At 38.0% G+C, this 24842-nt stretch overlaps 1 protein-coding gene across 10 annotated transcripts in view; it reads right to left on the bottom strand.

Annotated features, from left to right (window-relative positions):
- The window catches only part of PTPRC (protein tyrosine phosphatase receptor type C), a 106902-nt gene that overhangs the window by 65641 nt on the left and 16419 nt on the right, over positions 1–24842 (bottom strand). For 8 of the 10 annotated variants that reach the window (XM_075038864.1, XM_075038865.1, XM_075038863.1 and 5 more), the window contains exons 1-2: positions 7241–7353; positions 7038–7155 (exon numbers count right to left, since the gene is read on the bottom strand). The exons of the other annotated variants lie outside the window; for them this stretch is intronic. In XM_075038864.1, coding sequence (XP_074894965.1) covers positions 7038–7104 — 67 coding nt within the window. In that variant the 5' untranslated portion in view covers positions 7105–7155; positions 7241–7353. Of the gene's footprint in view, positions 1–7037; positions 7156–7240; positions 7354–24842 lie in introns of those variants that run through there. 10 annotated transcript variants of the gene reach the window in all.

The following is a 24842-nucleotide window of genomic DNA, read 5'->3' on the forward strand; positions in this document are numbered from 1 at the left end:
CTTACAAAAGACCTAGGGCAACAATCTCTCACTGCCATCAGGGACCAAGTAAAAGAAAAATTACACGTAATTTTAAAAATACATATTTCATTATCATTTAAATTCTAAGAAAGAGTGACATGAATAAATAAGTCCTCCAGATACTCTATCCAAAACTCATTAAAACCAAAAGAGTTCTCTACAGTGTATATGCATGTGATTCTGCATTCATTTTAGACATCAGAGGTCTACCTCAAGAAGATTAACTAAACTTCTGCAGTAGCAACACTGGTCATCTTTCCTTTGATTATGCGAGCATATGATTTTAAATCATATGCTGACAGAGTCAGATTGGCCTGCATTTCTCTAGAATGGTTGGTTTACATTTATAAATGTTACCACTGAGACTCATAAAACACCTAATTTATTAGACAGGCTCACTGTTGTATTTACCCCTCCCTAAGCATGGAGGATGCTTTGTAACATGAAGCATTTTGCAGCTATGGTCCATTTAGGACACCTTCTCATCTCATCCACAGGCACTGGAAGTAAAAAGCTGGCAATCCTGTTCTTGTGTCTCACAAGGACTCATTGCCAACTTCAGTTATTTCACCCAACATTGGTTAAAATGGAGACTGCAGTTGACATGATCATGTTTTAGAGATTTGCTGAAGTTAAGCACAATATGGGTTGTTCTTACTCAGCATAAAAGTATTGGCTCCCCACTGACAGCACCTGTGCTTTAGGACTGAGAACAAGGTAGAAATTTAGGCACAAGACATTTGTTTCATACTTTTCATTTTCTTTGCTCAGATACACTATTCAAAATACTCTAATGCACAACCAGTTTCTTCAGATTATTTTGTGGTAGTTTACAGGTTGCAAGAGACAAGCATCCCTCAGTATATTTAAGGAATTATGACTCTACATTTTGCAACAAGGTAAGTGTTACTACCTTCAACTTAACAGATGATGAAACTCAGATGTGGAGAAATGAAAACGACTTAACACTTCATACAATGAGTTTCTGAGACAGCCTAGACTGCAGCTGACTTCTGTCTCTTAGATCTTATTCTAGAAGCTTGACTACGCTCTGCCATTTATCTTACCCTTTTTTCCACCTACATATGTCTTAACTCAGAAGCATCCAGAAAAAGTTCAGGGACTCTTAAATATTCCATTCACAGCTTCTGGAATGTATATGATTACCTGGAAAGGCTTTACTAGCTGTATATTTCTCCACCATTTCAGCTGAGGGTCTGTATTGTACATTTCCCTGAGCGTAAAATCTTTCAGCTCATATAGGATGTATATGTTTCATTTAACAAACTACTTGCTTATATGTTGTACAGAAAGCTTCATTGTATGGCTTTATTTTTCGATTAGACAGCTAGTTTGATTATTTCCCTTTTTGTCAGGAAAAGAATTTATTTCAAAAGGCAATTAAAAATATTGCTCCAAGGAGTCCACATTTTTGCAACAACAAAAAATGTCTTTCATGCACAACAAAAGATACCTCTAGAGCCCTGAGCAGGGTGGTGGGATTATGAGTGAAGAACAGATAGATTGTAAGAGAAGTCTTTGAAACTAGAGAATAGAAACCTAAGCAAGCAGGCTAGCTGAAGAGGCACTGGCACAGAGGGAATAACTGGAAGAACAGTACTGCAAAGTAGTGGTATAAAAGAAAAGAAGTGGGTCCTGTTAGCTATACAACACTGGATAATATAAGCTGGCACTGAAGTGCTCACAGCTAGTTTCTAAAATCCTGGCACTGAAGGCCCCAAACTGCTTTACTTGAAAGGGAAAGAAACCTGGAGATAGATAAAATGCTGTAACAGTTACTGAAACACCAGTGAACAAGATCTGTTTGCAAGGGTATGGATAGCCTGGAAATGTATCAGGACACACAGTACAACAGTCTGAGAGAATAGTAAGGTTGCAGGGAAAAAAACCCTGCTTTTGCAACCGTATCTGTTATTTTAATCTTGATATTTACAGGAGGAAATCAGAATTTTGCCACTTTAAAACTTTTTAGCATTTTTTGCACAGAAGTGTTTGAGGGCCTAAACTGAGGTTTGAAGAGAGTAAACTATTCCTCACAAAATGTTTTCGATGTTCTGTACTTCATAAGTTTGCCTGAAAAAAAAATAACTTCTTGATTTCTAGTTGTATACAATTAAAGATGAATAAATGTGAACAACAGACATCTCCGCACAATGCAGAAAGCAGCAGGGCTCAGGGACAATCACTGTCTTCCAGGCAGGGCTGGCAGTCACGGTTCCAGCAGCCAGCTCAAAGGGCATGTCTGTATGAAGCAAGGCACGGACATCCAGTTCTGCCCTATCTAAGCTGTTATATTGCTGTAATGCGTATGTTCTTGCTAGGGTTTGAAAGGAGTTCACTCACAGCCACAAAGAGCTGAACTCCTGCTAGCAAGTAGCAAGCCTTGCCCAGCACATGACACTTTACTGCAGTGGCTCTTGTACCTCTGCTGTATCAGGTGCCATCTCTGCAGCCACCCCCATACTGCGCTCCTCTGTGGTCCTCACCCTTGGGGCTGGCAGCATGGGAGGAACAGCCACCCAAACAAAGGGGAATGACAGTGGCAAGACTCAGGTAAAGTCTGTGCTGCAAAACATGGGGTAATACAGAGATATTTGAGCTAACTCTAAAGGAGGTAGTTGAATGAGTACCATGAGAAGTCAAGCCATGACAACAGAGAGTTCATTGTGGGTTAATTTGCTCTGCCTTCCTGGTGGGCCAGATGTATGCTTATGAATATTAACTCTTAAAACTAGATCAAGATTGTAAACAGAGGACAGAACATTTTCATGGCCTGCTGTTCTCCTTTCCTTGCTCCCAGCATGGTACAGTATATACCACAATGCAGCTGCACAGCAAAAGAAAACAGGATAATTTTCATGCACTATATACAATGCATTCACAATTTCAGTGTAGGGACTGCCTACTTGTTTAATGCATACACATGCTCCCAGAGAGGTAGGCAGTTCTGCAGACAGATCACAGGAGTCAGGAAAACAGAACTTGATTCCTGATACTAGGAACATCTTGAAAAGTCACTTCATCCTGTTTTCTCCCCCCACTTCTTCTGCCTTATCTCATTATACATGCAATGTGTCTAACCCACTAAGTGTTGATTTGTTCTTCAGAACTGAAATATAGAAACATAAATTCACCAAATTAAAATTAAAACTAAAGGAAATGGTTGCAACATACCATGCCACCGAGAGCTTGATTTTCTTCAGAACTGGTCTCTGCACAGCAGTTTTGCAGCTTTATTTCTATACTGGTAAAAACATTCTCAGTATGTCAATATACTGATGTGAGTGAATACAGAATGACTAGCAAATGTCTTTTCCATACTATGTAAGAAAGACCCGTTAGTCCAGAACCAATGTCTCTTGCCCTATCTGCAGTTACAATCAGTATACCACGTGAACAACCCAACCATTTGCTCGTTACGTTTGTGCAGGTCTAGGTGAATGGATAAAGAAAATTACATGTTTCGTCCAAATCAGTAGCTAATTCTAGTCCAGAAACCACATAGCTATGCTAGTGTGCTGCTGTGCTCCAATTAACAAGTGTCCTGCTGGTGGCTTAGGTACACCACCATAATGAAACTGAATGGTTTCCAGTTTAGAAGTGGCTCGTGTCTGGCCAGCCCAGGAAGTGAGCAGGACTGCCTGTGCCTCTGTGCATACACAAACTCTCTCAGTTGATTTTTGAATAAAGTATTGGAACTGTGCAAGATGTGAAAAGCAGGCAATTTGTTTCAAATTATTAAGAGGCCCCTGAGTGCAGGACTCTGGGGTATGTATTTCAGAAAGCTTTAAGTGCACCATTAAAAAAAAAAAGAGTATGGTACAGTCCTAAACAGAACCTGCAGTGGGGCATCCATAAGAGGAAAACATCAGAGACAATGCTCTAAAGCCTTCATTCACTTCACTTTCTTCTACCTTAATGACTATACTCCTGCCAGTGCAATTCCCCTTATTCTTTATCCTACACATAAAATGAGCCGAGACTAGTAAGTTTCACTACTTAAAAATTAGATCTGCCAGACTCTTTCCAGAGGGATACACCAATCTGTGAAAAAGGTTTTAACAGAAAGTCAAAGCCATAGGATGAGCTATACTGACAGTGATGTCTGTGCAAAGAAAATGTAACACTTCCAGGTGGAAACCTCCACAGCTGTTGGGCACGGAGACTGCATGGCCTCAGATTCCATGTGCCTGCCAAAGCTTCTTGGTACTTTTAACTTGGGAAATAAAAAAGTCACAGTCAAAACTACCAAGCAATTATTTAGTTTCCTGAAATAAAGGAAGTGGCTCAGAAGTGGGTGAAGGCTTTTGAAAGCTGTCAAATTGCTAATACTTTTGTAGAGGGTGGGGGAGGAACCTGAATTAATGATCTAATGGAAAAAAAAGTGCTTGTCCTGCAAGCTTTTTTTTTTTTTTTCCTAAATGGAAGCAAAGCTTTTTTTCTGGATTTTTTTTTTGGGGGGGGGGGGGGGGGGCTGTGTTGGGGTTGGGGGGCGTTATTGGGTTTTGGGGGGGATGTTTTTTGTTTTGGGTTTTTTGCATAAACAGGCATTGGTGTATTTTATCAGGTATGTTAGCATAATTATTTTGATTGGGAAGTCAGCCTAGACATTAAGAAAGTGCTATGTTATCAATCTTACACTAAAGATTTTAAGAAGCACACTACTGGCAACTAAAGGTTTTAGTAAAGCTAGGTATTCCATGTAGGTAGAGATGAAAGACTAACAAATAGTGCACAAAAACCTGATTAATTGTATGGGATATTTCAGCACTGCAAATGTTTACATGGACAGATGGAACGCCAAGTTTGGTGTTTATTGGTACCATATATTGGTATGTATAGGTACACACAAATACCATTATTCGTCTATTTCTTACCAGGATAACCAGCTGGATACATGCGTTTTATTTGGGGGATTTACACAGTGAAAAGGCCTTTGTGCAGGCTCTAGATATTACTAACTTTTTTTTGTTTGTTTGAATGTAGTTTGATGCTCTTAAAAGTGGCTTGGTGATTGCAGGTAATTAGAGATATTTTATAGGATGTCTCTGCTTGTGGTGGAAGTCAGACAACCTTAAAATTTCTCCTGCTAGGTCATCAAAATCACTAAGAACAATAAGCTCTTGGAGAATAATAATAGTAATAACAAAAGATGTCCCAAAACCCACCCAACACTTACTAACAAGCACCTGAAAATTGTTCTTGCCATAAAACCAAAGCATACACCACCTTTTCCAAATGTTGCTCCTCCATTAACAAACTCCTCCCTAGAAGATTGCCCAGCCGCCCATAGCTATGAGGCAGAGTAATCTACACAGCAAAGATGAAGTATAATGGTTTTGTCATCCTGAGAGGAGAATCAATCTCTGTGCCAGACTACATGGTGAAAGCAAGGTCTGTGAGGTTGAGTACTTGATACTACAGTGTGAGACTGTTAATTGCATTGTGTAATAGAGAGGAGTTGAAACTTATCATTTCTTTGAGGTTCTTCTGTTTAGTAAAAATATGTATAAAGCAACAGGCTTGAGCTAGACTACTGTGTGTGGACAGAGAAAATAACTATTACTTGAAATAAAATACTGCTACCCCTCTTTCTATGTTCCAGCCCTCTCTGTCAGCTAACATATGGACTGACTGTGGAGGTGGCTGAGAGAGCAGACAGTAACCTGCCCTTTCTGGAGAAAAGGTAGCGGTGCGAAGTCTCAGAAAGACTTCTAAAATGGAAAGTAGGACAGCAGATTTAAAAAAAAAAAAAAAAAGCGGGGGGGACGGACAGGAAAAGCAAGAGATTTTGTTCTTTTCCTCTACAGTACAGCCTTCATTTGTTTTCTTGTAATATCCAACTGCTACCAACCAGATTTATTCAGTGCTGCCTCTCTTCAGAGACTTTGAAGGACAAAAGAACTAATGCTCAGGCTTCAAATGCTCTTCTTAGCTGGTTATCAACTAAAGGCAGATCTTTTTCTTGCTTACATCAGTATAAATCTGGAGTTACTATAGTGACATGATGATAGAAGCATGGATAAATTCAATATATGTGAAAAGAGGTTTCAGCCCTGCATATAATTTGCTGCCATTTCAGAATATGTTTCAAGCCACTTTTTAGGATGAACTTTAGAGAAAAGCTTTTGTGTCTGCCATCAACTATTCCAAATTACATTAACTAGTTAAACTGATGAAAGGTACATATACATAGAATGCTGCATGTTCTTTTCAAGAAAATATTTTCTTAAACTTAGATCCATTTTTGTCTTTATATAAAGTATTACCTCAAAATTAATTGGTTTTTTTGCTACTTACATTATCTGTCACATCTAGCATATTTTGCAAGATCAACCTCTTGGGCACTATCTTTCTCTTATAAAATTTTAAAAAGTCAAGCAACAAATTCACCTGCACTGGCGTAATTAGACAATTAAAAATTTTGATGGCTCTTTAGCAAGCAGTTTTTATAAAATAAATAAATAAATAATATGTATTTTATAAAATAAGTAATTTCCCAATTGTAGAGATTAACTTACAATATTTAGATTTTTTTACTAACCCCACTGCAGTAAAAATAAAAATTTGAGGAACTGTAAGCAGATTCTGAGGTCAGGGAGTGGCTAAAATGGATGGGAAGATTTTTTTCTTTAAGGATTGAAACACAGAAAACAAAGTACTGCATCACGAGATGAAACCAAACACAAAGACTGTATTGAACAGGTTCACATAAGAGATCTAAACATATTCTTTGTCAAATACAACTACAAATCTTTTTTTTTTTTTAAATGGTTTGTATAACTCTCACGTATGACCATGCGGAAGACATTTTAGCCTTGTACATTATGCGTCAATCTTCCCTATTTAAGTTCTGACACCACTGCATACAATCGTATTCTAGTTTCTGAACAAAGATGCTATTTCTCCACTTTGCAAAGCTTTTCATTTGTTTTACTTCTACAGAGGACATTCAGGTATCAAAATGAGAGAAAGAAATATCAATTGCTACCTACCTTTGACAAAAGCATCCCGTCTCAGAAATGCAACACCAAATGCTAAGAGTTTAAGCCACAAAAACATGGTTATTTCTGGAAATCAGGCGTATCCTTATGAAACAGCATGTGTGTCTCTCTGGAAAGCAAAATAAGTGTTATCTGTCTGCAAAATAATTTCTCAGCAAAACCTGAACCAAAAAAGAAAATAACTAGGCACATACATTGCACTGCCTGCTTATCTGTGAAGGAGTTGCTTCCTCTGTTACCCCAAACTAACCACTCGCAAACTCACTATGCAGTTTAGTGATGTCAGAGACAATTACTTCTTCAAAAAAAAATTCTTTCAGTTTCCAGGAAGTCAAGAGGGTTTTTCTTAAGTTGCTGCAGTAATGCTCAGCTTCCTTAATTCAAATGAAGTAGATTATTTTCAGCCATTTCTTTCTACTAAGGAGCTAAACAAGACTTAACTTTTCAAAAGGACTGGATTTAACAGTCATTCTTTCTCTTCATATTCACTTTTCTATTGCATACGTTCACTGAGTCCCTTCTGTGTTATGGATGCTTCTTGAGATTTCTGTTGTGAGAAAGAGAAACCCAAACCATCAGTCAACAAAACCCTTATACTGGCAACAAGGCCTTCATAAAAAGATGCATCCTCAAGTGAAGTGACTGCTGATTAATTGAAAACCCTTTAAACATGGGGTATAATCCTGAATCCTTCCGCAAGGATGGAGTTCTAGGTATGACAGTAATACACAACAAATGGATAGAGGCAGTCTAATTCTGTTTTCTGTAATGTTCAGTTCCTAATTAGATAGGTCAATGCAATTCTTCACCATGATAGTGCCAGAGGATTGTTGTCCCTTTCCTGGAGTTGATGCAAGGTACACCAAAGACGTTTTCCCTCACTGCTTGCACTGAGATAGTACTCAACAACTTGATAACAAATGCCCATTATATAGCAGGTTACAAAGGGAATAGATGTTGGGATTGCTTCTCTTAGTGGAGGTTTCAAAGGTTTTAAAAGAACCAGCAGAATCCTGTCACAAGACAAAGAAGGGAAGAGAATATATTTGTGCTTATTCTTCATATCATAAGTTCTCTGGAGACTTCCTAAACATCACACAGGAAAAAGTTGCACAAATTCACATAGTAATTCACAGATGACATGAGTGAATCAAACTCCTCATAAGATTAAACGCAGCTTCTACACATCCAGCTTTGAGTCAAGTCTTATAACACAGGCCAAAATCTTAGCTTCCATTAAGCAGTATGTCTCTGTACAAACTGGCTGTAACAATAATTATATTGTAAATGTATTCAGAAGAAAACTGATAGTGATATCAGTCTGACACTCCAGAGACTCCAACTTTGATATATAACAACTTCATCATCCTGGAGTTGTCACAAATTGAATTTGGACTATAGCCATACATTGTCTGCGGCGCTAACATCTTAGTCCCTGTTATCCTAGACAAAACCAGGATAGCAGAAGGGATGAAGTGTGTCATCTGATTAATAGAGTGCATGATATCCCGTGGAGAATTTCACATGAAGTCTTTCAACAAGAACCAGGCTCCATTTCTACCTGACCTTCCCCAACAGTTTTATGCAACCTCCAGTCAACTTTTCAAGCTGTGCCCCCAAGACAAATTCCTGCACAGTGGACCTTTTCTGGCTGTGTGATATTTACATAGCCTCCATAGCACTTAAATATTGCAACATATCATATATATTATTTAGGGATAACATCACACACTCTAGCCATCATACAATTCAGGTATAATATTATTACATTCATTTAACAGTTGAGAAACCATAAACCATTAACTGTTAAAATTACTGACCAAAGTTACAAATGAACCTCATGGAAGATTCAGAGAAGTCTCAGTGAAGTAATGAGAAGAAAAATCTCTCTTTGTGAGAGCAGATCCTTCAGTCAGTAAATTATTTCAGTGCACACTTTCTGACAGTGAACCACTGCCCTGTAACTGAGAGAACAAACACCTTCACAGAAATTACATACTGTCTTTGATTTCAGATTAGTCTCAGATGTTTTAATATTCCATCAGCTTGCAGTGCATTTGAAATACAAATCTCAGTAGTCTGTCTACTTGACATTTGTCTATATGGACAACTGGGAAAGAAATAAAAATATCATGGTACTAAAACACTGGCTTTTCAAAGGCTCTATTTAAGAAGCCAATATTTTTACTGACAGATGCCAAGTGCATTTTAGTCACTAAGTTCTCAAAACAACTGCAGACCTGGCCTAAGAAGGAGGGAGGAAGGAAGTGTGACAAAAAAGCAAACTCAAGATTTCTCCCCTCATAATAAGCCTTTGAAAGCAGGTAATTATCAACTACATATACAAAGCTAGAAGTTACACAAAACAAAGTTCAGATTTAAGCAAAAAACATAGAATCAGCCAAAGGGAATCAGTATACTCTGCTAGCATTTTCATTAGAAAAACCTAAATGTCAAGGGATATAAAGCTGCGTGTAATTGGAGGACTTCAGAACTGACAGAGCAATCTGAGCTCTACTGATTAATAAAGGGGGCAGTTTAGTTCCTCTCAGCCACAGGGAAGGTCAGGAAATGGTTGCTGTAGACTTGCTGAGTGGAAAACATGGTCCATAAAAGCAGTTGTTCCAGAAAAAGAAAGAGAAGAAGATGCGTAGGGCTGCCTGATGGCCAGGATATAAACTCTTCTGTTTCACCCTTTTGTCAAGGAGAGATTGCTTGGTTTTGCTAGCTAAAATCACTGGATTGTGAGTAAGCCAAAGAACAGACTACAAAGTATGGGCATTTCAGTTCTAGTGTGGTTCAGACCTGTGCTGAAAGCGATACTATGAAGATGCTATAGTGGGATTTTACACTTGTCTTATATTGAGCCCCATATCACAGAGGTTCAGTCTGCAGCTTTCTATAAATTAATATATTATGGCTACACCAATGTATTTACACCCCATATGTTATCTCCTATTCATGTCTTACACAGAATTAATCACAAATATGTTTAAGACTATTAGAACACATAAAGTCTTTTCCCAAACATAAACCGCAGTCGTCTTCTCAAGGATAAACCCAAAACCACACTTTTGGGGGACTGGGAGGGGATTAATTTACTCTACTTGCAGATTGAGTAATGGGCTATTAAAATAAATCCTTTCTCAGGACACAACCTTAATTTTTAATCAGCCAAATGATTACTTCAGTATGAAACTATAGCAGTATACTTCCCCTGCACTGGAAAGAATCAAAGTCAGAACCATCAATTTGTATGATTAAGGATTTCTAAAATGACATTAAAAATATGTAGATGTTTAAGTTACCCATCTCTTTGGAAGTGTCTCTCTTTTGTGATTTATGAAAAGACCCAAAATACCCCAAACAAACAAACAACATAAGAAGTAAATCTTTCATTGTCTGATTCACCTATCGTGCAATACAGTAGTTTTGTTAAATTACCATAAATGTCTCCATATTCTGTGCAGTTAAACACCAGCTTAAAGGGCAATTATATCACAACTGCAATAAAATCCTGAAAATATGAAATGCCAATTACAATCGGTTTTCCTTTCAATTTATATCTGGAGCCTTTGGAAAAAGATCACAAATACATGCCTCCTGCTTCGTATCAAAATTTTAAAGAATACAGCCCTTGAAATATAGAGAAAAGAAAGGAAATTCAAAGAAGAAAGAAGTAAAGCAATATGTCCTTGCTCCAGATGAGCTGGAAATATTCTTATAAACCAATTCACATAATTTTACAGGAAAATACATTGAAATCATAATCATAAATTAATTAGATTAATTCTGTCCTAATTGAAGTGGTTTATGACATAAATTTTTGTTATATGACACTAATTATGCCATTTGAAAATATTTCTAAGCTGAAGCTACCATATATTTGCAGATAAATTAAACATCCCAGATCTAGTCTAAACTTTTTTTTTTTTTTTAATAAATTGGAAAGGCAAATAACAAATGAAACAAACTCACAAAGAATAACAGAAATGTAAAATCAGTTGCATTTCAGAACTAGCTAATATTTTATGGGAATATATGCAGGCTATACTCAGCTTCAACACCTAAAATACACTACAACTGGGTTTGATTGACAGTTGCCAGAAAAAACATTTGGCTCTACTCTAAGAATGAAATTAAATCTCAAAGAAACGTACTATTAGATTTTGTATATTCAGATACTCCATCCTTGCAATAGATTTCTGAACCAGATGATGTAAGGAGGGAGAAAAATCAAATTATTCTATGGAAAGATACAATGAAAGTTCCCAGTGTTTTTTATTTGGATCGATTTACACATGACCCAGATGTCCCACATGAGAATAATAGTTGTTGAATAAGGAGGTGATGGTAAAGATATCATCAACTCTCATTCCCAATTCTTTCTCTCCCACCTCTGTACACCTCCCTTGAACCAAGAGTGCCCCTCTGGCATGGAAGTATTTCCCTTCTAACCACATATACGCTGTTCTTGGCAGAGTGACTTGAGTTAGATGGAAAGAGGAGTCCCAGCACAGATAGACCTTTCAGTGCCAGCCCTAAACTGTTTCCCTAAATGGGGGAAGTGGAAGGGCAACTGTTCCTGCTCCCTGGGCTGAGTCTTAGCCCTAGGCCTAGTCAATTGTGCCCCTGGTTAAGCCAGGAGGGAGGTCTGGTTCCCTCACTGCTAATGAGACTGCAGCATCAGAGCAAGGAGTTGTGATCCTCAAAACACTACACACGCCCATCCTCCTGCACAGTCTTTCATAAAACATCAGGCAAAAATTCTGTAGTTATTCAGTGACTGATCCTAGATAGTGCAAAAGCTCTGCCCAGATCCCAAACAATCTTAGAGCTTGCTGAGAGAGACCAAGACCTATAATAGCCTCCACAGTCACTACCAACTTCCTTTCTACCAGGAGGCATTTCTGTAGCTTCGTTTTATAAGTTGTGCTGCACAAAGGCATCAGATTACAGAGTGCACTGGGCATGGTGTGATCTTCAACCACTACTACACAAAGCATTTCATATTTTTTGCTTCTGAAGGCATCATTACATAGCGGTGGTCCTGCTTGGCCAGGTCTTACCACACTGTGTAGGCAAAAGCAAGGCAAAGGAAGAGAAAATTCAGCTGAACATGCTTGATCCTGTGGTTAAACAGATTTCCTTTCCCAGAGTATTTCACTGACTCAAACAAAACCAAATGGACAGCCTGGGGTGTACCTGCTCATGCCATGCAGGAGCTCACAGGGAATGAAGTCACCCATGAAGGCAATTGTACTCAAGTGGGAAACTTGCAAAAAGGGGCCACAGCATTTTCAATACATCTAAGAAAGGGAAAGGATGAGCAACTACTGGAGAGTAAAAAGGTACCCATGTAGGCCAGATAAACATAAGCACTTCTCCATAGCTCCCTGCTCCACAATAGCTTTATTAGGAGGCGGTTCAGAGTATGTGGCATCTTGCTTTTTTCAGTACAGACTCCTGCCTTATTTCCTCCCTCCAAGTAACAGTGGCATCTGTGTCTGTGTGTGTGTGCGAGAGAGGGAGGGAAGGAGGGACAGAGGGAGGGAAAAAGCACGCATGACACCTCTGCCCTGGAACAACTCTATCATATGCTAATGCAGCTAAAAAATCCCTTACTGTTCTTTGGGGAGAAGCCAAGGAGCTGGTTCCTATTCCAATGAAGGGTAGAGGAAAGTAGAGAACAGCCATAAAAAACCCTAGAGGCAGGGAGACCGTGAACTCTTCATCCATATAAGCAACTTTGAGACTCCCCTCTTCCACCCCACAGAGTGTTCCCAAAACCATTCCCTTTCTCTGCCTGGTACCACAGGACTGGAAAGATGGAGGGAAGGCAAGAGTAACCAGGGTATGAGCAGCATTTTCATACAGTCACAAGCCAAATAAATTTGTGTCTCGGGTTGGATTGTCATGGGTTGCCCCCTAAAGATTGGACCACCCTGTATGTGCCATCAGGATTCAAATAACAGCCATGCTTACCCTGCACACTAACACCCACAGGGCCCATGACACCCAGAAGCTATTATTCCTGGTGCTTGCTGTGTTCAATGCCATAGGAACTGTGACTGAAAGGTGCCAATGAAACCACAATCTTCTTGTTCTCTCTCCATACGATTTCATGCTGCTTGGTTTCACCTTGTGTTCATTTCGCTAAGAGTTTAGCCAAATAAACGATGGGACATTCATCTTCCTCACCCAACACAACTTCCAAGTCCAGATTTTTAAAGTCAGTACGGCGTCACTTTGGCATTCATTGCAAAGAATTTTAACTGGGTTGGATTTTTTGTTTTTATTTGGTTTTGTTGTTTGGTTTTTTTTAATTCAGTCATTGACATTCTCCACTGGTACCTAAACCTGATGCTGTTTTGGGTTAATGTGCTTACAAAACATTGTATAAATTAGTTTTCTCAAGAAATGTATTCTTGAGAACTCACCTTTGTTTTCTTTTTGTCCAGAGACCTTGAAAGAATCAAGTACAGAGCATGTAATTCAATAAAAATGAAAATCTCTACATACTCCATACATTGCTTGTATTTAAAGTTATGCAGACTTTCTTTGTTTTGCATAATTTTCCTTGCATGGAAGTCAGCTCATATGGCTCAGCTCAGTTACACTGATACTCAGCATGGCTGCACATCAAAATTAAGCAGTTCCACAGAATCTGAAGGCACACACCTTAGCAAACACTAATGGACACAGGACAAATTCCTCCCAAGGGCAACTCTGTTTAAATAAAAGGAGCTACCTCCATAATGCATTTCATCCTGTAAAATTAATTTGACAGCCTTACTGTGAAAACATTGTTCATGCTAGAGAATATATGTTATCATACTCTTAATTTTTTGTTGGATATTTGCCAAGGAATCGATTTTGCACATATTGTTTCAGGCTTGTTTGCAATTGCCAAGAACTATTTATTGAAGAAAGAAAACATTTTTACATAAAGTCATATTGGTTCAAATTATTTTAAGGTCAAAAGTAAACAATACAGCTTTTTGTGCAGGCATACTGCTATGCTGCTATCAACCCTCAGGCAATGATGACTTGACATCTTCACTTCATATGTTGCCTGCATGATCTATGCTGTACCTGCTAGGGACAGAGATCATATTTTGATATCCCTGAGGCACTATTTACAATCTGGCCCAAAATGAGCAATAAGTCTATGATGAATTCTTAGAAGTGCCAGGCATTTCTTGCTTACATGTAAAATAATTCCAAGATAACACTAGGCACAGTTACTGTGAAATGGGTGTTTTTGAACAGCTCTTTTTAACATGCCCCCTTAGAATTTGCTGCCCTTAGACAGTGGCAGCATACCCATAAGCACTGGGTCAGATTTGTGCTGAACATCTGCTCCTCCTCCTGGTTTTGAATGAGTGCTGGATGCTGAGAACAGCTCAGGGTTTAGCTTCGTATACAGCGTTCAAAAATTGCACAATGAATAAGTTTCTTTCACATTATGAAACATCAGATAAACATTTTTACCCATAGTGTCTTTTCTTCGTATCCTCCCACCATCCAGTTTGAAAGGGAAAATGAAAAGGAGAGACAACGTTTATTTGAATATTTGCTACCCATGGATCACTCCTTGTTGAACTCTCATTCAGAAGAGCCCTTCAACAATGGCAGATTTTTCCTTCTCTTAGTCCAATTCTCCTATTTTTGCCCAGTTTCATTTCTCCTAGTACTAACTTCTAGATTCTTATATACACTCGTGACTTTGTCTCAGCAAATGAACAAGCACAGCTCTAAAAAGCAGTGAGCAGAATGCCAGGCAGGGAGCTGTGCTCTGCATAATCATACTGAAACTTAGGAGTGCCACAGCAGATAGAAGTACTAAACAAGCTCCCCCTGTGCAGGATCCGCCCTATTACCTTCACCAAATCCACCCTACCTTTAGCAAAACTGATTACTTGCTTGCTGATTGCTTACTATATTAGCTAGTCTGTGTCTGCTAGTTAATTTTCCCAAATTATATGCAAAATTATACACAACTATATGACACTCTGCAGTAAATGCTGTCTTACCTGCACCATACAGAAAGTCATAGTTGTGCCATATTTGCAGAAGGCCTGACAGAATATGAGTCAAAGCAATAGTAACACCAGCCAACACAAGAGAGCCCACACAGAAAAAGAAGAAAATGCCTACAGAAACAACCTTTCCCAAAGTATTTCCATTCTGGTTTCAAAAGAGCACTCACGTACTTCATTGCAGTTCACTGGACATTCCCTTATTACTTGGAAATTTTTTCCTGTGTGCTCTGTAGAATACTTAAAGACACGTCTGTTTATTCTGAAGCTAGAGCTAACTGCTGGCTAGTCTGTGTCATAAATGAGTAGATCAGCTTGCTTTCTGCGAGTTCTCTGACAATTTTTCAGTTTTTCTGAAGTAGGTATCTTCTGTGACATTAACTTATGTACTATTTGCTTCTAACACTGTTTTCTGCTTCCACCCGGACTGCTTCCCACCTAGGATGCCAGATTCATTGTCACTATTAGCTGTGGTCTGCAAGTCCTCCCAGTGTTTTCTATCCATTAGATGACAGTGCTTATACCCAAGAGAATTTGTGTTCATTTTTCCAATAAGATACAGGATAACTTTATACCAAATACTTTCCTAACATCCAAACTATGATTATTTTTTGGATAGAAATGTATTCCCACATCTGACTGCAGTCATTATGGTACAGAAGCACAAAAATTACTTTGAGCAAGGTATTTACAAGCATAAACCACAAATATTTACCTAGAAGGCTGGTCTGCTTACAGCAATGCTGTCAGCCGTCTTCTGATAGCCCATCTGTTACCCTTCTCCACATTTTGACACGATTTTTCTCTCTGGGGCTGTCCAAATGGGTTAGATAGATGTCTCCAAAGATAGGCATGTGGCAGGCATTACTTCTTCCTCAGTGGCTTGTCAAGAAACTACTGCTATAAAGCTAAGAGTCCAGAAGATTTCTATAATCTTAACTCATAATATCCACCTTTGAGTTTGAAACAGGAAACCAGACTGATCCCATAGATTTACCTTGCACATCAGGGTCTATGTTACATCCCCCTCCCTCAGTTTCCCTGCCTGTAAGCTCTTCAATTTATATATTTCACACACACACTGTAAGCCATCTTAAAATGTGCCAAGTTCAAAATGCTGAACCTCAGAAAAAGTCTGTCTAAAGATACACTGGTTGTCTTTGTTTATTCTCACAGTATAAAACCAACAAAGTAATTAGCACAGGTAGTAAATTCAAACCTTCTTTAAAGAAAAGAGTTATCAAAACTGGAAGAAAACATTGGCAAATAGCTCACTATAAGCAGAGACAAACTTTTCTGAGGAGTTTCTGTAGCATAAAAAGACTCCTGTAACACTGAAAATCCCATGAAGCTACATCCTGGGACATACACTTTTGAAATACATTTTTAAAGTATTGCCACAGAAACAGTTTCTATTCAGTCTTGTGAAAGTCCATGTACCTTGCTTATTTGCTCCTTTAGTAGAAGTGCAAAAAAACCTGGTATTACCACCCATCTTCCCTGCCTGACATAAAATGGGTCAGTGTTAAAAAAAAAAAAAAATTCACAACACATGTAAGAAATGGGGGAAGGGTGAAGAGCAGAAGTAAAAAATATGTGAGATGCATTGCAATAGCATGGAAAGAAGGTTACTTGCTGCATGTTATATGTACTTCTTGGTCAAAATATTTCAAATTGATTAGTTGTCTGCAATAATAATTACATTAAATCCAAATTTACCAGACTATCAGCCTTCTCATTTTCTCTGCTACCTCCATACTGATTACATCCTTTCTTTTAATCGAGTGTTATTTGTCTTGGGACATAGAAAACACTTACTGCAGATTAAAAATGACAATGGAAAAGAAAAACTGAAGATAATTAGATTATTCAGGAAAAATGAGATCTGCAGTTAGGACCTACCAAATTTAAGATGATCTGGCTGATCTTTTTAGATACATATTCATTTGGCCTTCTTCAAATTTCTACAGTATTCAGAAAGTTCAGGGAAAATCATCCTACTTGGATAGACTGGCGTCTAGTCTGAGTGAGAAGTGCAGAAGGTAAATCTGAGCAAAAGTGAGAGAGAGACTCAATTAAGTATTTCAATTTCATTAATAGGATTAAAATGAGTATTTATATAAAAAGTAATTTATGCAATTTCAAATGCTTCTCTTTCACTTCTTGTTAATGGGCATAATTAAAGTCAGCTAACAGTGGTGCGGAAATATTGGAAATATATACTTTTAAAGTAACAGCCGGGTAAACAGTAGGCTCTTGTGCGAGACAAATTGTGGCAGAGAGCCAAGTAAATACTTGAGTGATTTAAAAACAGGTAAGAGAAAAGACAGCACTGGGAAATTAAACACCTGAAATAAAGAAGTTTGTTTCCTTATTTTTGTTTCATAGCTTATTTTGATTTCACTGTAGGATATTTTGTAATAAACACTCAAAGACATTTAGCACAAATTGGCTGTTTTAATTGTGTCAGAAAAGCTCAAGAAACATATTGCTGGGGCCTTATAAACACATACAATATGTTTACTGCATACAATGCAATGGAATAGCCAAAAATAGCCAAAAGAGAATGGTGGAGGAGGAGGAGGGAAAGCTTGTACTCTACCATGCTGAAACAGTCCATGCTGTGATATTCCCAAAACACCTGGAATTCTCAGAGTATGTAAACAATTGAATCACAACAGGAATAAAACAGTATCAGATTCCTTTAGTTCACACACACACAAAAAAAACCCCCACAACCTTTCACGTGTCTCACAAAGAAATATCACAATTTCACAACAGCTAATTTTATAATTTGTGCTCATGTGTACACTGCCAAAAATCTTAGTATCGCTATTTTCTTCAGTTTGTTTTAAAAAATTACAAAGTGTTAGGAGTATGAATTATGGCATAGCAAGAATAGCTCATTTTTCCCGTATCAAGCTCAGGCTGACATACTAACTGAGGTAATGTGCTCTCCCCCTCCCAGGATCAGCATAAAATATTTGCACATCCTCTTTCTGCCTTACAGCAAGTGTTATTTCCTATACTTAGTAAGTTAGGAAACATCACAGAAGATGAAACTCCATGCAACAATTACTTAGCAAGAGGCTCTGTCTGTCGTTGTCGTCTTCTCATACTTAAGAGTTTAGGAAATTCTGGGATAAAATATAGAGGCATTATTCAAAACTTTTTTTTTAATGCAAAACAAGAAAAACTTGTTAGCTACACATTGCCTAAAGCAAAGTCAGTCTATCAAGCCTGTAAGCTGGTAAACAAAAATTAAGGTTTTTCCTTCAGACAAAGGTATACTGAGAAAGATATCAACCTCATTTCAGTTTGACATCCCAGCTTTATTTTCAGTTTACTGATGTTCAACAAGTTGCCCCGTACTGATCAATGGAGATACATCCTGGAGGGGTGAAGTTTCAGACAAATTTTACCCCCTCCTCCAGCACACTATCATTTTAGGTGGAAGACACCAACCACTATAGAAAAATACAGATGCACAAAGAAGTTTTTCTAAGAAAAGCAATTAATCTGATAATTTTCCTTTCCTTCTTCTACTGTAAACAGGAACATAATTTAAAGACAGATGATAATAGAGAACAAAATAAGACCAGCCTGCCCTCCACTGTCTCTGACCCAGAAAATTCTTTGTGCTATTCCTTGCCCTTGGAACCTTCCTTTCTCCAAGTTTCCCACATTAGCCTGAAAAAATACCTACCAACATCTAAACTTTCTCACTATTGTTCACAGATAGCTTGCCTTCTTAAATCCTCAGTCTTTAAGGTCAGACTTCTACTTCCTTCTAGCTGGAAGTGATATCTTTCGCATACTACTACAATATTCGGACAGTGAAAGCGCCAAACACCAGTCTTGAGGAAACCAAGCCCCAATCAAACCCTCAACTTTGGGGACCTTTGGGCAAGATGGGGAGTTCAGTCTTCAATCCCTTTTGTTTGCATGAGGAACACAAGCAGGGTAAGAAAAGAGAAGTTCCAAAATTAGGTGGGAAGAGCTTTTCTCTGCTGTTTCCATAGTGGCCTCTGCTCTGCTCCAAGGGGTAATGGGGAGTAGAAAAAGTGTTTTTGAGAAAGTCTGGTTTTGATATATGTCCTAGCTCAGTGTTGGAAAGTTCAGCAGGCTGAAAATGTACATATTCTTTGTACAACCATCCAACCTTTGAACTCCTTGAAGATCATGCATCTTTACTTATTTACCTAAAGAGTTTCATGCCTTCATTAACATTCAAATTAATTAAGGAAAAAAAAAAGAGTTAGCTTTGCATGATCTACAATAGTTAAACTTTGTTAAACCATTTTTATAAATTATCTACGCCAATCTTCAAAACCACTTAAAATTGCTTATTGATCAAGCAAAAGCTCAAAAGGAAAAACAAAACCCTAAAGTCTTGTCAAATAGATTATCTGTCTTGAATCCAAGCAAATACCCACTTAAAGTACTTTACTGCTGATACTTGTTGTGCTGCGTTTATCAATAGTTTACGTATTGGAAGCAAGTTTTGTTTAACTGCAATGTTAGATACACTTAATGCCTTTACTGTCAATTACACCATGAAAGATCAGCAGCAGTGTTTTCAAGACTGTCAGTTTAAGACTATGAGGCCCAAAAAAGCTATGACTGAAGTTGTTATAACTGAAAAACAAAAAAGACTCCTGACTGCTGCTTTCTGCTTTTGCCTCAGCTTGGCCTGCAAAGTGATGCTGCTCTCAGCTTTCCAAGACAGTTTCACTTTGTGGTTCCTGTATGATAATTACCAAGGCCTAGCAATGGGGCAGAGCTGCAAAATTCATAACTGAGAGCCTGCATATAAACTTCTTTTCCGGGTAAGTGAAATCCAAGCTACATCAGTGATGCCACAATTTCGTTCATGTTGTCTCTAGTAGATCTCTTTGAAGAAGGACTTTCTGGAGATCAGCTAAGGTGTTTTGATGCAGCTCACTGCTGGTCCCTGAAGAAATACTCTGGGAGCTAAAAACAGCAGTGTTTATATGTAGCCCCCCAGTCCCCAACCTCATTTTAACATATTGAAACATTTTATGTCAGTGCATGCCTTCTTACCTTTGGATTGTTTGGATGAAAAGACTGGTCCTTTGGGGACAATCTAATTAGTATCTCACATTTCATTCTGTACATCAGAGGTACCAAGCTCCTTGTCACCAGTATGGCTTTGTGTCTGAAATGCCACAGGAGCCAGCACTTTCTTACTGATGTGGAATAGTGCAGTGACAGATAAATACTACACAAATTCTCATTTAAGGACTACTTTAAAGATTCAGTAAAACTTTTTTAGTCAGTTGCCTCAGGTTCTTCTAAATTGATAACCTGGTTTCTTAGTTCTTGTCATGATACATTGGATGATTTGAAGTTTGCACTGAACTAAAGCATACATGACACCGACTCCCAGGTCCTGCAGGACCAGTGAACCCTGCTCTGGGGCAGTGGAGGGGTTGCAGAAGTGTGCAGAAATTTGAAGCTCTGTCCAGTCCAAGTGCTGAGAGCACATCTCTCATTCTGCGTGGCTCCTGGCTGCTCTTTCAGCTTGTTGATGGAATCCAGTTGACAAGATAGGACTTGAACATGTTGTACAGAACAAAATGGTCCATTAGATAGCTCTCCCTAATACCACTTTTCAGCAGTACATTTGACAGGATGTGGGTTATATCTCAGTATGTTTTGGCTTTTAGTTTAACCATACATTTCAATCTACCTATTGTATACACAGCTGCTAGTATCTCCTCCTTCCCTTACCAGCTAATGAGGTGTGAGGTTGGATTTTCTATGGTTAGAAAGCCATAGCTGTTGCTTTATGGCCATTTCTGCAGCATTCTTTAGAATAAATTGAACATATTCATATTTGGAAGACAATCTGTATTACTAGTGCAGAGATCTACGCTGTCCTTCTCCTAAGCTGGGGACAAGCACTGACAGAGTCTTTCTTCTTTCACCAGATGTCCCCTAACCATACTACTGTTCAGGGAAATACATGCTTTAATTAATCCAGCTCCATGCAGCACGTGTTCAGGATGAACAATGCAAATGTGTGTGGGAGGGAAATGGGAGGAGGAGAGTAGAGGATAAAAGTAGATCATGAAGTAAAAAGTTGTGATCACTGCAAATGAAAGCAAGATGCTGGTAATAATCTCAGCAGAGAAAGCATGAACACTGGTAAAATGTGCTCCATTATATCCAACTCCATCTAGATGTCAGGTTGCTGTGCTCTACACTCAGCTCTATAGGCATTTGGGAAGTCCCAAGGAGTGATCCAAAGGATCCTCAGTGTGTGTGCAGCTGTATATAGGAACATGTACCTGAGTATTTACACAGGTAGGAAGTTGCAAAATGGTTGTCATTTTTAGATGGAAGGCTAAGAGGATCCTTTACATGTTCCATATTTGGGTAAATGGAACATGTTTTGTGTTCCACGTTAGACAGAAACATTTGATCATATACTTGTTTTAAGCAAGTCTTCATACTGCCCAGCTCAGCAAGGTTAATATTCACATTTGCTGCTAAAATTAATGTCAATAGCATTTAAAGGGTCACTTCTTAGAAGCTTTAAGCTCTAAGAACCAGAGAAAATACATATCTAACAAGAGAACTGGTAACTTCAATTTATAGCTTGACCTTGAATTATGGGAAAATATTTTATAACATTTCAGATTTATGATTCTCCTTCCTGGAGACCCCAACTGTAAAAATGAGGCTGGACTTCAAGAAGCAAGTTCACTTCTGGTTTTCTTAACAAGATGGTGTCCTTGAGCTGTAGGAATCTTGTAACAATTCAATATAAGCCAGGCAAGCTTTCAAGTAATCTATAAGGTCCCTTAATTGTTTAATAGCTAAAGGCTTTAAATCCAAGATGAGGTATGTACTGCCTTATGTCCACAACTGCATAGAGACACTGAGCAAAAATTCTAGCTTTTATTACAAAGCTTTCTTGAGATTATGATATTCTTTTTCTCCATATCCAAACCTTAAAAGTACCTTTTCTTTTTCCAGATTTGTATCCTACAAAACCTTTGCACTATAGCTTATCCGAATTTTCAAAATTATATCAAACAAAATAGCCATTCTTAGCTATAGAAAGAAATTCAGAGGTAAATGCTTCAAAAGCTTATGGCCTCACTCCTGCATAATGTGTACAACAGACCACTTGTCCTGCAATCAATAAAGTCTGCTAGAATAGGATTTTACTACAGAAAACTTAAATGCAACTATTATTCTCTTGACAGCTTAAACTGATCATGACAGGCATGCTTATAATGAATTATTTCCTCTATTTAGGAGCCGAGACCAAAACCTACCTATATGTTATTGCACTGTTTTCTATTACAGAGTTTTGCACCTCTCATTTATCTTATTTATAAAAGTATAGGGAATTGGAGCACATGATGAAGAAGCAGAGAATAAGAAAACTAAGTTTGTCAGCCTAGACCAAAAAAAAGGTTAAAAGGGGATGTTATTGCTGTCTTCAACTAGCTGGTGGGTGGCTATAGAGAAAACAGAGTCAAACACTTCTGAGAGGTGCAAAATGAAAGGTTGAGGAACAACAGGCACCAATTGCATAGAGCAAAATTTTGACTCTATATTAAGAATCAAAGTTTCACAAGGACAGTCATCCACTGGAACGAGCTGCCCAAAGCAGCTATGGAGCACCCATCCTCAAAGTCAAAACTCAATTGGAAAAGGCTGTGAGCAACTAACATTGAAGTAAGCCCTGCTCCAAGCAAGGGATACAGGCAGATAGCCCAGGTTATTCTGTAACTCTGTAACACCATTGCATAAATATGAATCAGAAGAGTTTCACCAAGTGTTTGGGGAAGGGAGTGGGAGCTGGTTTCTGAAATTTGTTTTTTGTTTGGTTGGTTTTGGGGGGTATTTGTTGTTGCTGTTTTGTGGGATGGGTTTTTTTTGTTTCCAATAGCTTCAAAAATCAAAACTTTACTTTACAGTTACTTTCCCTTTCTTAGTTTCCAGGAGTAACTACAAAACCCTCAGATTTTACTTTGGTTTTTTTCTTCAAAGGGTTGCTAGGATTAGATTTCAAATTATCAGAGGTTCCCTTTCTTATTTAGGGCCACTGACTGACCATAAGAAAAATGTATTGAGGCATTAGATGTATTTGTTTGTAATACCTGACATTGAAATTCAAACAGTTCTTCAAGCAAAATTCCTAACAAGAAGGATTTGTGACAGGGAGTCTACAAGATTTACTTAGAAGAAAAAAATGTGTGTTTAAGAGACCCACGAACCTTCAAAAGAACATCTCCTTCAAAAGGCCCCACCTCACAGCTATAAGGCATTTTCAGAAGTTAATCTATTTACATGAAGTGGAAAGACTTGCAAACTGTACAAGGCAATTACTGGAAACAGTGTAGTATTGAACAAATTGGTCCTGATTCTCCTTGTTTTTTCAAAGAAATCCATTATTTCTTTCATCTATGCTAAAACTATAGGCCAAATCCTGTAGTCCTTACTAAAAAAAAGTCATTTTACAGACCTCCTGCTGCTCTTCTGTACAAAGAAAATGAATACTCCAACGAGGTGAAGGGCAGAAGGAAAAGAAGCTTGAAAATAACATTCCATATGGAAAGAAAAACTCGACTTAAAATACACCCAATAAACACTAGAGATCTCTTCTAGTGTATTTGAGCAGCTTTTGCTGACATTTATAAAACCATTTGTATGTGTCTATACACACACATATATGCACATGTATACACACACACTTCATTCCACATATAGCTATCCAGATTAAAAAGCCTACCCCTTCTTATTTTTAGTCATAACACATTGAAAGCTACATATCCCTTGGTATCACTAGCTAATAGTTCCCTGAGATAGTGTTCTATAGTCTCTTCTTGCTGCACGTTTCAAATCAACTTTGTGAACATATTAAAACTATATTTCAGGAAGAAAAGGGTAGAAAAGATAACAGATACAGATAAGCAGTAGTGTCTAGTATAGGCAATTCAAAGTGATCATTACATTTATTTTTGGTTTTTCTTTTAAAAATATTTTTTCCCCCTTCTGGTTTATGCATAAATACTTCTGCCTTCTGCATCCCACTTTTATGTTTCTCCATCTCTCTGGAATTAGCCCTAAGATGCTTCAGGGAGAGGGGGGAAGACTTTAAAATTATTTTTGCAGTACAGAGTAGGACTAGTAGAGCTTTTCATCAATATATGTATGCACATGCACACTCCAACTACCACACTTCCACTGAGGATTCTTCCCTGATCCGTAACTGCCAATAAGGACCGAAAAAAAAATTCCACACTGCAAAACACGGTAGATTGTGAGTCTGGTATTTTTGTACAGCAGCTCTCTAGATTTCATCATGGGAATTTCTTCCCACAGTGTACTGCAAACACAGTAGTATCATTCAGCCTACACACAATAATATGTTTTAATCTGGCAACAATTTCCAATGTGGCAAGAACACCTAAAAAGTAAGATAAGACTACCCAATATCTGTATTCATTCCCATTCACCTCCTTTAGTAACTAGGAATTTTTAATTAATTAAAAATTTGATTAATTTTTAAAACTATCTTAAATAATTTAAAAATATTACTAACCATCAGTCAGTTCCCACTAAATCAGTTACGCTAGCTGAATGCTTCATACTGTTTAAAATCATGTTGTGTATTTGAAGAGCAAAAATATAAGGATCCATTTTTCTATACATCATGCCCAGCATACAAATGCTATGAAAAAATCAAGGTTCTGTAGTTGCAAATATCTAC

Source organism: Buteo buteo, chromosome 10, assembly GCF_964188355.1.
Source record: "Buteo buteo chromosome 10, bButBut1.hap1.1, whole genome shotgun sequence".
NCBI lineage: Eukaryota > Metazoa > Chordata > Aves > Accipitriformes > Accipitridae > Buteo > Buteo buteo.